This window comes from Nannobrachium achirus, assembly GCF_963921795.1.
Source record: "Nannobrachium achirus genome assembly, chromosome: 7".
Lineage (NCBI taxonomy): Eukaryota > Metazoa > Chordata > Actinopteri > Myctophiformes > Myctophidae > Nannobrachium > Nannobrachium achirus.
In genome coordinates, this window is record NC_137816.1 from 36876620 (window position 1) to 36892764 (window position 16145).

A 16145-nucleotide genomic window follows, 5' to 3' on the forward strand; every position below is an offset into this window, starting at 1 on the left:
TGAACCAAGTCCAAATGTGGGACAAAATATTGATTTCATAATTACACCGAGCATGGCTTTTATTAGTGTGGTTTATGAAGAAAGCGAAAAGCTGTGTTTTTCGTTCATTTGGTTGATTGATTGATTGAAGACTTTATTAGAAGTTTGCATAGGAAAAGGTACAGTTTCAAGACAGTAGCCTAGTCTACAGTTCACTAGCAAGGTCAACTAAAAGGACATCCTCCAAGAAAGCCTTTCGGCTTATTTACAACCTTTTTGTATCTCATATCATATAACATTGAATGACAGACAGATAGAACACAGTAGGCTACTATGCAGAGAGGATATCATCAATAGCAAACAGAGAAAGAAAAAAACTTTGGCACGACTTTCAGTTGTGCCAAAAAGGCACACTTTTTTCAGTGATCAATAATTTGCCAACTATAGGCCTGCATTATCTATATGGGGAGGAAGCAAGTCTAGATGGTTGCACTCTGGTATTATGCAAAAGTGTCCCACCCACCCTCACCATACCCCATTCATTCTATCCCCTATGATTTGGAATTAAAGTGCAAGTGTAATTGCAGACTCTGGACTCGAGTCTGTGGGTGTGTGGAAGGAAGCGCCCCCTAGCGACAGACATCTTTATTGGAGCAGTTCATTACTCCAATCGGACTCGTATCTCGCATCGCAGCGGTGGTAGACGAGAAGAGTAGACTACTAGACACGATTGAAATAAGAGGGCGTATATGTATGCATGCATGTATATGGACGGGAGCCCGTAACGCAACGCAGCGCAAACGCACAGGGAACCCGGCCGTTACAATCCCCAATCGTCCGTTAGTTTCCACAACGGATTATTTATTGCCGAGCATCTCAAAGAAGCCTATTTTGGAGCTATTTGGGCTATTCTGCTTTTGGTCTCTTCTTCTTCTTCTTTTTTTTAACTGCAGGGCCTTTCAGTTTGCTGAAAAGTGGGTGTCTGCTCCCAGCTCACTGTTGTTTAGGCAGCGGCGGAGCACACAGATATAAGTGTCCCCGATGGCTGGCTGGAAGGACGGCTCGGTGCAGGAGAAGTATCGGCTGGTCGTGGTCGGTGGTGGCGGTGTGGGGAAATCAGCCCTAACTATCCAGTTCATCCAGGTCAGTATGTCTAATGTCTGCCTCTCCCCTAAAATAGATCCGTCCTGATTTTCTTTCTCCTGTCCTGTTTGCAGTGGTGGAAAAACTACTCTTGTTATTTACTTAAGTAAAAGTATCAATACTGCATTGTAGAAGTACTCTGTTTACAAGTAGAAGTATGGAATTCAAAATGTACTCGAGTAAAAGTACGAAATATTGGCATCAAAATATACTCAAAGTACCAAAAGTACAAACTGTTTGAAAATAGCAGATCTACAATTAAGCTCACAACGCGTCCCGCAGAGATTGTTGATCGGCTATTTTCAAATAGCCTATAGGTATAAAATAGGGCTAAAGTGGTTCATGTATGTTTTATAATATTATAAATTATATGTGCAAAGTAACTAGTAACTATAAAGTTTTCACATAATTGTATTGGAGTAAAAGTACAATATTTGGATCCGAGATGTAGTGGAGTAGAAGTATTGGAAATTGGAAATACTCAAGTAAAGTACAAATACTTCAAAAGTGTACTTAAGTACAGTACTTAATACTGCAATGTAGAATTACTGTTTATACAAGTAAATTGTAATTCAAAATGTACTCGAGTAAAAGTATAAAAGTATTGGTATCAACATGTAATTAAAGTAGTCTACCAAAAGTAGAAAGTAGGCCTACTCATTAAGCAGAATGTTAAGTGTACAATCTATTGTAATCTTTTGAAAACAGCAGATCTACAAGTACAAATACCTACAAAATTGTACTTAACTACAGTAGGCCTACTTAAGTAAATGCACTAGTTATTTTCCACCACATGTATGCGGATACCATGGGTATAAAAATATGGGTTTGTAAAACAGTAGGATTTCCACAAAAGGCCTGTTACATCAAACACACTCATTGAGTTATTACAGTGTTTAATATTCCGGTTGGGTAAATATTAAGCTGATTGAAATGTGAACGTTTTCTTGGGGAGCCACAAGACGAGTAAGTAAGACGAGTCTGGCGATAAAGGAAAGTCAACCGAGCGTCTTTCAACATTCTATTCTGATCACTTAAAATTCTGCAAAAATAAACGAGTGGAATTATAGGCTCGAATAAAGCTAACTTGTCTAAGTTTAGCCCGGGATCAGTCTAAAATATGCCAAGCAATACTTTATTTAAGCTAGAGTAAAAGAAAGAAAATGAATCGTTGGGATTGGGTTAATCTGCAGGATGTAGAACTCCTGAAGTAAGATAATGAACTGTTAAGTCTAAATCACAATTCACAGCCTGCATGTGTTCAACAGTTGTGTGCCATCATGTAAATCACCATTATGGTATCAGTTCCACTTCCTTACCTGAAAATATGTGCAGCAACACGACTGACAGCTGGCTGCCAAAATAATATTAAGCTATTACATAAGAGTCTGTCTACGTTTAGCTGACCCTTTTTTTTAACTGGAGTTATGGTCAGATTAATATAGGATGTGAAAGAAAGGATTTGGTTAAAGGATAGACTATAAAGGATAGACTATAATGTTGATGTTGCTGAGTCTTAATTCCACTAGACTAGACTAGACTGCAGGCAGCCAGCTGTAGGTCTGCAGTGTGTCGGCACATGTTCCAGAGAGGGGCTGAAGTGTGTGTGTGTGTGTGTGTGTGTGTGTGTGTGTGTGTGTGTGTGTGTGTGTGTGTGTGTGTGTGTGTGTGTGTGTGTGTGTGTGTGTGTGTGTGTGTGTGTGTGTGTGTGTGTGTGTGTGTGTGTGTGTGTGTGTGTGTGTGTGTGTGTGTGTGAGAGAGAGACATGGAGGGGCCTAATGAGGATTAAAAAAGCCCATTAACTGTATAGCAGGTGTAATGGGATCAGTTGGCACCAGCATAGATTTCTGTCATGAGGAAGACCATTTAGGCTGAGCTGTGCAAACAAACACCAGGCCGAAGTGCATAGAATATTTCAGTTGACTTCAATTGTTGGTAATAACACTACTATTATTATGGATATAATTATATTGAGATTTTTCACTATAATGTGGAAGGTGGCAAACTGGCAATATAGGCCTATCTCCTATTATATATTAATCGCGAAGAGTATATTGCATTAGTTATTAACATTCTCTTTTCAGAATTATTTATTATTATTATGTTATTCACGTTACAGACATAATAGTATTGGTAGTTTCCTGTAGGATTCAGACAGTATCACGGCTAATGTTGACCCATCTTCACCACTAGTACCACGCCATGCCACTGATCAAGCTAATAGAATCTTTTGCACTAACCACAGGACTTTATATCATACGTGAGAAGGCTGACTCTAACTATATCTATCAGAAAAATGCCTGTAGTCTCTGCACTGTACTCCTGCTATAGAAATGTATTGTGGGAAACAATCAATGTGTCAAAGTGTGCTGACAAATTTCCAAAATCAATTTGGGATAAGGGTTCAGTTGAGATTGTTCTTGGACATCTGCTTTGACCTAATGTACCATTTGGGCCACACTTAGATTTCCTAGGAGACAGACCCTGCCTTTCTCACAATTGCTTGTTGTCTGGGGATATTAACGTGAGTAATATTGAGATGTTGACAGCAGAAAAGCACCTACATCCTTTTGCAGAAGTTTCTAGAAGTCAGCTGTCAGGGGAAAAGACTAACAGCTGGTTTTTGAGTCAAGGATTTCCCCTCACAGAACTGTGTTGAATGATGGGGGGTGCTGGGGGGCTGTCTGAGTCATGCTGGGTGGGTTATTGGTTGTGTGGACCATACGGAATCTGGGCCTTTTGCAAAGGAAATCTCCACTCCTGCACATAGGACCACTTCTATTTGTATGGGGAACACAACCTGCTTCCTGATACCTCGGAACCATGTATTTTGTCAGTGTTAATCTTGGCCGCATTTTCAATATTGTTTCAGTCTTTTGCCTTTTGATCAAATCTTTGTCATTTTACCCAAATCATCCAATAATAGCAACTGGCAGTAAGCTCAGTTTGACTATTACATCTATTCTATTATTTTAGGAAAAATAACATTCTGGTTCTTTTAGTTTTTGCTCCCGTCAACCATTTTTTAAGTTGTTGAAAAGAATCATTGTGTAAAATGATATCCTAAGGTGAATTAACTTTTTCAGTTTAAATAGGTTGTGGCCACAGCAAGTCAAATGTCAGCATTAGGACTTTGAATCTCATCCCATTTCATTCAGTGTAGTCTGTTTGAACTTTATAGGTTTGGATAATTGTCTTTCATATTTATATTCTCTATTAAAAGAGATATTTAAAAAGTGGAGAACAATGTAACAGAACAAAGTGTCTTGGTAAGGTTTTGGCCACCACAAGCCACCAGAACAGCTTCAAGTCCCTGGAATTGTACTGGAGCGATCGAACACCATTTTTAACAAAAATCCACTCATTTGGTGTTAAATTGAGGATGGTGTTGGAGAGACCGCTGTCTAACACGCCAGTCGAAAACCTCTCATAGGTGTTAAATTGGGATGAGATCTGGTGACTGCGGAGGCCATATGATTCATGCATTTCCACACTCATCAAACCATTCAGTGACCCCGCGTGCCCTGTGGATGATGGGGGCATTGTTATCCTGGAAGAGACCCCTCCCATCAGGGTAGAAGTGTTTCATTGTGTGATAAAGATGATCACTCTGAAACTTTGTATTGATTTGCAGTGACAAGTGGACTCCAAGCTTAACAGAGACACCTGAACCAGACGAGTAGGCAGCGTTAGGCAGACTAGGCGACCACCTACCACTTGAGATCTGATCTAGCCTAAATTAGAAACCTGCCGGTCACCGATTCGGCCGGTTTGATATCATACCTGCCGATCTTTTATATTGGCCGATTCCGATTTCCATCCCTAGTTGTGAGACATGTATTTAGTGGTGTAAACATCTCAGAGGCAAATATTGTACTTTTACTCCACTATTGGACGATGGGGGGGGGGGGGGGTCGGGGCTGGCACTTCGCTGGCATTTCGGCTGGCATTTCGCCTACCTTGACCCTCATTCCTCCCTACGCCACTGACCTGTCCTGAACCCTGAACGATTGGCCCGTGCGATTCTCTTGGTTTGCATGGCACCAGACATGCATTTGCACATCACAGTGCCTATGGCGTCTGCACCACTGAACTCTCAAATGTGCATTGGTCTTTGTAATGAGGGGTTTATGCACTGCAACCCTACTATACCATCCCTATCCATGTAGTTGTAGACTGTTTCTAGCTGACACAGTCTTATCACGTCCTGCATTGACATTCTCAGTTACTTAAAGCCTGATTTATAATTAGTTGAACGCTGGTATAAGTATAAATCAGGCCTAAGATAGAGCTGTTTTTCCATATATATTCCACCATTGTACGAGTATCATGGTCATTGAAGGTGCGCGTTCACCGCGATTTCCAATACTATTTAGTGATGTCATTCCCGAAATGAAGTTGCCAGTGGAGCTCATTGTGAGTGAAGCTCCTGCCACCTCTTTCATACTCTCTTATATCTATTTCTCTTGGCATCTTGATTCTATATCAAGGTCAACTGAGCCAGAATTTGTATACATGCCATATAGTATATATGTAGTATATATGTACTTACTCCCTATCAATTACACACCCCACAAAGCCTTGAATTCATGGAGATTTTATTTTTCTTTCGCATTTCTGAACCAATAATTTGATGACTAATATAGAATCAGATGTATTTTCTATACATCTCCACCCACTGTGTGTGCGTGTGTGCGTGTGTGCGTGCGTGCGTGCGTGCGTGCGTGCGTGCGTGCGTGCGTGCGTTGAATGAAGATTAGAGTGGTGATGAGACTGTCCCACCCACATAATGCTGACATAGGTATTTTGGAGAATCTGAAGGATAAAGGATGATGTCACCAACGGAATGGCACATTTCCTTGGAAATGTCGGTGACATTTAATTCCACGCAGTTGAGTCATGCTGAAATGGCATGGGGTGACATAATATTGAGTCATCAGACAAAAGTTGTAGAACACAGTCATTTGGAATGATGTCTGTGTCAAGATGAAAACATGAGTCAGTTAGGCTGTGTGGGATGCTACTGTATATTCCATGCTGTCCTAAACATTTTTACTTAAAACAAAGAGCGAAGTTACTCTGTTACGAAGTTACGAAGGAATTATGAGATTAAATTAATTGAGATGTAAACAGCCTGTAACATGTATTCTATCATGCCTTCATCCAAAGCATTTTACAATGTGCATTTTGACCTATGACATGTTTGCCAATATGAATCTGGTGGTGAGCGCACAAAAGATCTAACATGTGAGAGATCACCAGGTAGATGAATTATCCAGATAGCCTGGTTGTTTAGCTAAGGGCCGATGTAGAGTAGACCCACTGTAGGATCCTAGATACCAAAAGACTGACTCCTTTCTTGTCTGTTTCTTTCTTGATTTCCTTCCTTCCTTCCTTCACATGCATATTACTCCCTCTCTACTTCCGTCTCATCCTCTCTGGCATGGTTTTCATTACCTAGATGTGAGGTCATTCAGAAGGAATGCTGCCCTGCATTGTAATTGAATGGAATCAACATAACTTCTGAGGGCAGTTCTATTTGGGCATGTGGAGACAAGGTGCTGTGATGAGGGTGGTGGGCTGGAGGATATTTCATGTGCATTTCTCAAAAGAAGACATTGATTGTCAGACAATGCGTGTGTGCGCGCATGTGGGTGCACGTGCCTTTGTTTGTGTGTGTGTGTGTATATATTTAGGCGGTTGCATCTCACGCAGCATACCGTCAGCCTATTTCTGGACACAGGCAGTTTTCTGTCTGGCTGATATGTCACATGCCATGCCACTGATTTAGAGTGGACAGAATTCCATTTGTGTTACCGTTGCTAATTTCTTTTCCCTTTGAAGGAATTGATAACGCTTAGTTCTAGGGCATTAACGACTTGTGATTTTTGCAAGTCAACTCGACTCAGTAAAAGGTTGAGTTGAAGTCGACTTTATTGTTTGATGACGTCATCACATCACACACAACCCCCGAATTATTCGGGGGGGTCCCCAGATGATTAACTTAATGTGCAACATTGTTTTCTCACTCAACTGTAAACAAACCAACAAAGTTTAAGTATATGAATAAGAAACATAAAAATTTATACTGTTATGCTATGATGTTTTCTAATAAAACTTGAACTTGAACTTGTATATAGAGGGTATTTTCACATTTCTAAAGTGACAATTTAAGGACTTTTTAATACCTCTAAAATGACAATGTAGATCTGCTATTTTCACAATAGAACCATGTAATACCAAATGTAATGTAGCACTGTAATATTGGATCATTCCGTCCTTGACAATAAGCAATCCTACTGTTTGAATGCTGTACAGACACACACATGGAGCAAAAATAATGATGTTCAACTTCGACTTTCTCTGGTGGGAGTCGACTTGTGTAATGAAGTCGACTCAGTCGACTTGTCGACTTTTTCGTTAATGCCCTACTTAGTTCACATATAATTGATGGCTATAGAAGCTAAGCTTATGCTCTGTTTGAGCCTACATCATGGTTTGTTGCCTTGGCCAGAGTACATTGTTTGTCCAACTCCAAAGGAGGGTCACCTGTTGATTTCTCACAGCGCTGCATGGCTGCTTGACAGATCAAAGGAGTTTTCTTATGGTTCTCACTCAGGGTTCATAGAGTTTATAGAATTATCAGAATTAAATGTTCGAAATGAATCTTATGTTTTCACCTGATCTCGAAGTTCTCTCTTGTACTACTTACCTATTGTATTACTACAGTAATGAGTAGACCATGTAAATCATGTGGCATTATAGATGATAGACTAAAATATAGACTAAAATGTGTCACTTTTCCGTTATGCCTAGTATGTTGTCTACTGTATCTATGCTAAACAACATTAGCATTCAAATCCAGTGTCTAAAAAGGACCTTTCATCTCAGCTCAGTTTTTGAATCATTTGACAGACAGACATTGTACTTGTTTCACTTTCAGGTTTCTTGCCTGTCAAACATGAACCTATACACACACTGTGACTGAATAAATGTATCTGCAATTGTCTCAGTTCAAAGACTTGTCATATTGGCCTGTCGCTAGATTTAGATTACTGTAAACGCTGGTGTTCTCTTAATAAAAGCTGGTAAGCGTCTATTCAGGTTTCAGTAATAAGCATAGGCTTTTATAGTTGGAGCCGTTGGAGCTGTTGAGCAACAAGTTTGTAGTGAAAAGAGTCCTACAAATTCTCTATTGATATGTAAACAGAAAGCTCTATGGAGTCAGGTTCCTGTATTATCTTGTCTTTTTACCCTTCTCAGTATAATTATTACTACCAGTAAGACTCCCTAATCGGGAGATAAGCGGTCATGTTGCATGTATACACACTGCAAAAAGCAACCTCATGGTGGTGCTAGAAGAGGGGCATGTGAGAAATTAGGGCGGTGGTTGTGGTTTGCCAGCCAAGGAGTGTGTGTGCAAAGTTTGGCATGGATAGGGGCAACGGTTCCCGGAGATAAGAGTAGGGCTAAAAGTAATAATGTAAGGAGCAGCCCATGGAGGAGTGTATATTTATGATGGATTCAAATAATTGAACACCAAAATTAGGTGAATAGAAGTATGGGGATGTATGCGCTTGCTCCACATAGTTTTTCCATACCCGTTGGTAAATGAGACAGTTACAACACATCAAATGCAACCCACGTACCCACGCGTGCGACCCATGTAACGGTGGACCACAGAAGAGAGAAATGTGTACACACACACACACACACACACACACACACACACGGTAACAACCTTGCCATGATATAAAGTCACTTCTCCCCTTGCGCATTCGTGTGTGTGTGTGTGTGTGTGTGTGTGTGTGTGTGTGTGTGTGTGTGTGTGTGTGTGTGTGTGTGTGTGTGTGTGTGTGTGTGTGTGTGTGTGTGTGTGTGTGTGTGTGTGTGTGTGTGTGTGTGTGTGTGTGTGTGTGTGTGTGTGTGTGTGTGTGTGTGTGTGTGTCAGAGAGAGAGAGAGAGAGAGAGAATGCACATTCCTAACTGTGAGAGAGAGGGGTGGGTGTGTGTGGTGCTAAAGATCCCATGGCCTGGAGGAACGGACCGTAACCTTGACAACAGGCTGTAGAGTTGAACAGAAGTGGTGAAGAAAACACTAATAAATACATTGAATTTGGGAAAAATGAAATTGAGGCTCCCTCACAGTCTGCATAATGCTTATGGCCAATACCATGTGAACGTTGGGATCAGTTGCTGAAGCGAGTGAATAGATAAACGTGGAAATGCCTTGTATCACTGATCACTGACTGACCTCTCTAATTATATGTTAGATGTTAGATGTTCGATGGTGCTTGTAAGGTAGGGCAGGAAAACATAATTGGGGAAAAAATAACTAAATAGCAGCAGAAAGTAGTTGCCAGCCAGGTATACGTACCAGTCCCACCAGTCAATATGGGCTGAACTGAGCCAGATATTTCTTTTACACAAGATAGCACTTTCATCTATTCTCTCCTTTTTACTGTACTTTTTTCAGAGGTCTTTCTTTATCTGTTAATGTGGTATCGTTTACTCTCATTGGCAGCCACAATCATTGGCAAACGCATTAATACACGTTGACTTAAACACAGTCATGAGGGGCATACGCTATTTTAAAAATCGGCATTGCTAAACAGAAATTTAGGCATTTTGCAGACGCTCTTAATCCAGAGCGATTTACAATAGGCAGGGGAAGCACAAGGTAACAATGGATGATATTTCGGGTTTGTTCTGTAAAATTATTTCCTCTTGTCTATGCAGGTGACTGTAGTACTCTATAGGTGTCTCGCATGAGAGTTTCGCGGTAGATGACATTCAAAATACCATTATTTATTGTCATTAGCTGTATGCTTATACAACTGGTGACTGTAGTAGCTGATGTTGCCTGAACATCCAGACTGTCTGTTTACAGAAACACTTCCTAGCACGGTGCATGGGTGCACCAGGTATGCGGGTACTAACAGGTGATGGCACATACCTACAGCTACAGTATGCTATGGGTGTGGGTGTACGCCATGCTGACATGCTCAGTCACATGCCCTGAGAATGACAGTTGGTTTTATAATGAAGCTGCCTTGTTAATGTTCTTATCCTCCTATATATTATTCTCCAAATGTCATGCTCCGTAATGCTCCCCTTTCTGCATTTTCATCCTCACTGGCTTCAGCAATAATTGATCTCAACTTATAGTTTGTTTTCTTAATGTTTTTCCATTTTAATGTAGCACTTTGAGATTTGCAATGTAAAGTGTGTTACAAATAAAATGTATTATTATTATTATTGCACATCAGACAGTGTGATGATTTAAAAAAAATCTTTGTTGTTAATTGTCGTTACTAATATTAACTCATTGACAGCTAAAGACGTGATATGAGGAAAGTCATACATTGCCCACACCACTAAAATTGTCAAGATAAGGTAAAACAGTCAATGTGTTAAGTGCATATGTGCCGTCCATGTTGGAGGATAATGTGTTTAATAATAGCCCATCATCTCTAATACAAGCCTAGTTAGCCTACACATTCACAGCAATTAGCCTACTTGAGAAATACTTGAACTTTACTGTAGCTAGATACGTGAGATACTTTAAAAATAACCACACGCAATGTGCAATTATAAATCAAGATGGCAAGATTTGTAACTTGAGGACACTACATTACATGGTGGCTCTGCTGAGTGTCCTTCATCTGCTGGTAAGATAATATACATGACGCAGTCCACCTAAAAAATGATTCATTTGAGTCACAGCGTGTTTCAGTGCTTCTACCGATTGTTTTCTGTACTCATACTCTGTCAACAAAACTAGCAGATCTACAAGCTAATACATTGTGATCTTGTAGATCGGCACACACCAGCGTCACATGATGAAGTATATATCAAGCTTAAAGGAAAATTCCAGAATAAAACATATACCCCCCCCCCCTTAATCAGCCTTTTATCACGTATGTACATACCTTGTATGATGGATTTCTGTTATAGTCGTCCCTGTTCCTACATCCCAGGACTCCTCCAGACCCCTCCCCACAGCCAAAACGGGGGTAAATGTAAGTCCTCCAAAAGCGTTAATATTCACCGCTGCAAAGTTACTTTTTTCTTCATGAATCATCTATTTATAGTTCCAAAAGACGCTGTAGCCCGCAGTTAATCCCCTAACAGCATTCCACATCCTGAAATGGCGATGTTTACATTCAGAGAAGAAGAATGAAGTCTTGTCCGTCTCGCGAGATTTCCGGGTCCTATGCTTTTAGTTTAACTTATTTCCATGAATATATTATTTATTATTATATTACAGCCAGTATATACACAACAAGGCATCATGATATACATTTTTTTTAAATCAAGCAAAAGAATATAATCTAGTTAGTATGTTGATCGCTAGAATCTAGTAAAAAGTAATAAGACACATTTCTGTGGTCGTAGGGTAATTTTACCTAAAGTTTATTTTGGTGAGGCATTGCACATTATTTCAGAATGTCTTGAGGAAAATACGATTATTTTGTGTTTATGTTGTAATAATAAATAAAATCAAAGAAACGTCTTGAGTAAAATAAAAATAAATAATAATACCCTTACGACCACAGGAAGTCAGTTATATGCTTTGTTATTTTTCCTTCTCAGTCATATTACTAGATTCTAGCAATCAACAGACTAACTAGATTATATTCTTCTGCTTTTTTATATATGCATATAACGATGCCTTGTTGTGTATATACTGGCTGTAATAACTTCAGGAGAAAGCTTTCTTTGCGCTAAAGAAATGAAGCTAAAAGCAAGGGACCCGGAAATCTCGCGAGACGGACGAGACTTCGTTTTCTCTCTGAATGTAAACATCACCATTTCAGGATGTGGAATGCTGTTAGGGGATTAACTGCGGGCTACAGCGTCTTTTGGAACTATATAAATAGATGATTTATGAAGAAAAAAGTAACTTTGCAGCGGTGAAAATTCGTGCTTTTGGAGGACTTACATTTACCCCCGTTTTGGCTGTGGGGAGGGATCTGGAGGAGTCCTGGGATGTAGGAACAGGGACGACTATAACAGAAATCCATCATACAAGGTATGTACCATACATATGTGATAAAAGGCTGATTAAGGGGGGGATATGTTTTATTCTGGAATTTTCCTTTAAGAGCATCTGTACAATTGTACACAAATTGGTACACATCATTTCTGGAATCATGTAATAAACATGCGCAGTATCGTTCAGATTTTGTCATATTCCATTCTGATATGACTGGCTCCAAGAGAATGCTGGAGGGCCCCATTTGACAAAACGTGCCAAAATCAATGAACCAATCTACCCCAAACAGAGGCAAAACCTTTCAAATTCACCCACTGTTAAGTCTGCCCATGGTGGTACCGCCCGCTGTTGCTAGGTTAGACAACAATCCCCTCTCTCCATCCACTACTAAATGTACTAGTGTGATCAATTCTTATTTTTAACGTGGAACATCTCAGGTACAATAACGACTGGGCATAACATCTTTTTCCCCGGAAAAAAATGATATTTGTCTTGTGTTTAGGCTAGCAAACTCGCAAGCACAAACAACCACTGCTAGGCTGACAATACGTAGGTGAATTCCTTTCATATTACGCTCTATTGGCCCAGCACCCACCGTCGACGTGCGTGTACATAGGTATGCTTTGGAATAGGTGAATTGCACACACATTTTGTGGAGCCACCACAAATGCTACAAATGTCACTGTTTGTTGCAAAAACATGTTCTTCACCAAATGAGGTAAAATGATCTTGTGAGACATGTGACAATGACATTCTATACTACTAGTCCATACCTGCCAGTGGGTGGCCACTGTCCGGGCTATGGGACCGCAACCATGACTACAGATCCCATAGCCTGCCAAGACCATTCATACAAACACTATTAAAGCAGAAATAAGCAGTTTTCTGCTGACATAAGCAGGAATCATCCAATTGCTTATTTAAAAAAAATATTTGTATTTTATTTTATTCAGGCGGCTAACAATGCTTCCTAAAGAAATGTTGTGTGTGTGACACTTCCTGGGGCTACAATCTGCCTCCAAAACTATTATTTTTATCTGTGAGAAGTTCTGTCATTGGTCGATTAAACTGGGGGCCCATCAAACATATAATTTTCGGAATGTCTGAGTGAGTGTCTGTCTGTCTGAGTGTCTGTCACAGCGTTTCTCCTCAGTGGCTGGAGCAATTGATCTGAAATCGCATCACCATAAGCATATGAACACACCTGACATAACTGTGAAGCCCGTTTGTCACTTTCACAAATCATATGCTGTATATTAGCATTTTTTATGGTGTACCTATATCTATTCTGCATCTAGCTTGAGGCATATCTATTCTGCATCTAGCATGAGGCAACATGTTTAACCAGCTCTCTGTGTGTGTGTGTGTGTGTGTGTGTGTGTGTGTGTGTGTGTGTGTGTGTGTGTGTGTGTGTGTGTGTGTGTGTGTGTGTGTGTGTGTGTGTGTGTGTGTGTGTGTGTGTGTGTGTGTGTGTGTGTGTGTGTGTGTGTGTGTGTGTGCAGGCGGGGGGGGGGGGGGGGGTCATGCAGATCGGTACACAGTATCTCTGTAGCCATTAAACGAAACGGGTATTTCTTACATTGATGCTCCTACATATTATCATGCAAGCACCAGTTAAAGTTACTTTCCATCCCTCAGATACTGTGTGCACAGTGCACATCCCATAACCCACCCACTGCACATCATTTCGGAGCTCATATCTTTGAACGGGTAAGGGCTAGTCCAAAATAACAGACCAATCAGGACCACCTCTTGTTCTTGTTCAGATTGGTTAACCTGTCTGTCAATCCTTATAGCCCCGGTCGGCTGCTTCATGCACCAATGAGCCGCTAATGACAGAGCTTCTTACAGATAAAATAATAGTTTTGGAGGCAGACTGCGGCTCCTAGAAGCACCATATAGAGACTAGAATTTTTTAGGGAGCATTGTTAGCCGCCTGAATATAATAAAATAAAAATAAGAAATAAAAATAAGCAATTGCATGATTCCTGCTTATGTCAGCAGAAAACTGCTTATTTCTGCTTTAAACAGCTTAAATGTTAGGGCAAAGTGAACTATTGGCCTTGTCACTCTCTTCATGTGCAAGTTCAGATCGATTGGTTAGTCCATTGAGGAGAAAAATGGATGAGGACATATTTTGTCATTTTATTTTAGGATATATCAGATAGGATAGTAGGATTTGCCTGTAATTGGCTTAAACAATGGGGACTTTGTAGAGCACACCTCCAAAGGGGCTTTCTATTTGGCAAATTGTGCGTTAAATTACAGCGCATAACCTGATAATGCTGAAGAAATAGCCTCGCCAAAGGTTTATATTTTCAACTTTTGCACAAAATTTTGCACAAATGTAGCCCAGGGCATGCTCTAATGATTTATCTAGGGCGTCCGAGTCGGCGACCTTCGGGGTTGCCACAGCGGCCAAATCAAGTTGAGCTCCCATCGACTTTCTATAGAGGAGGAAAATATCCAGAAAAACATTTCTTTTTTCTGGGTATTTAAGTAGGATGTGAGGGGTCTAACTAGGGGTTTGACATGATGCTGAATCCATTGCAAGCATTTATTTTTCACAAAAAACATTCCTTTGGCTATAATAAATGGCCCCAGAAAACGATGGTTTAGTGATAGTTTTGTGGGCGTTTTCCGGGGCCATTTTTAGCCCAACTTGATTTGGCCGCCGTGGCGACCCCTGTACAAAATTTGGCGCCTTTAGACTGATTAGCACGAAAAAACCCTAAGGCCTCCGACTAGGAGTAAAGAAAGAAAAAAATAAATGCTAATCTAATGATCCCTTGCCTGTCACTAGTGTATAGTGGACAATCCTGTTGCTTGTCACTAGTGTATAGTGGACAGACCGAAAGGGCAGTGGGTTCTTCACTGTTGTGTTTGATGATCCCTCTCTATGCAGCCATCTGCCTGCTTTTAGAATAACTGGCCACAGTATCGCTACTCTTAGAGTCATATAACAACACTGGCTATGGGAAAGTGGCATGGTGGGAATTTCACTATCCCGCACATAACTGCCCGCTAACATTTCCTGTTAACAGACCTTTGCATGTTAATATCAGCCTACATTGTATTTGACCATACTACTTATTGTTTTAATTTCATTCAATATTTTTGAGGAAATAGTACATTTTATTTTGTCATTGTCATTACATTTATATGCATTCGTCCATGTACTATGTTGTGTGGCATGCAATTTACAATTTAGACAATTATTATTATTAATTAGTTAATTATTATAATTTATTAGTAGACATATGTATAGTGACTTACAAATATGAACCCTCCGACAAAAGGGTAAATGATCAAAGACTGCCCCTGTAGACTGTAGAGGAAGTTATTTTAGTTTTGGTTCAATATACTAAAGGGATATTTCACTTTAAAAAAAAAAACATTTTGTCATTTCATCGTCTAATCAGGCTTTTGGAAACAACCAGGACAGTTTTTGAATTTCTTCATTCAGTATTTCGATATTTGATGTTCATTTCCCTCATTTTTCCCCCTTCCAGGACCTTCCTATACAAACCCATTATAACTTCAAACTCCATTTTAAAGCCATACTGTGTAAGATGCCCAACTAGTGGTCATTAGCCCTATAGCAAACCGCGGTCGCGTCCGCGTCTTTCGGACGTTTTTCGTACCTTCAGACCCCCGCGTCTGCCTCCACCTCGCTGAGATCTATCTTTTAAGGGGTCCCTTGTTCCTGTGCGTTCAGTAATTCCAGAGATACGGACTCCTTCACCCTGCCTGGTAGGCGAAATTACCTAGAGAAGGGATGGTACAAACGGGCGACAACAAATATGGCTGCCATAGCGACCCCACTTCAAGATGCGCTGTGATTGGCCGGCAGTTGTATAACCCTCGCTGTGATTGGCCGGTAGTGTGATGACGCAATTTTGGCGCGAGATCCGGTCCACGGCAAGGATCTCAGTTTACATACAGAGAAGGCTTTACAGGCTGAAATTCACGGCGCGGATCTTCTAAAACTTTTGTGATTTAATAGTTAGGAGAATTTTAAGAT

The 16145-nt window shown here is 40.4% G+C and overlaps 1 protein-coding gene across 1 annotated transcript in view; it reads left to right on the forward strand.

Moving 5' to 3' along the window:
- The first annotated feature begins 689 nt into the window (after positions 1-689).
- Positions 690-16145, forward strand: part of rras2 (RAS related 2) — a 46785-nt gene continuing 31329 nt past the window's right edge. The window contains exon 1 of the mRNA XM_080729680.1: positions 690-1122. Coding sequence (XP_080585806.1) covers positions 1021-1122 — 102 coding nt within the window. The 5' untranslated portion in view covers positions 690-1020. The remainder of the gene's footprint in view (positions 1123-16145) is intronic.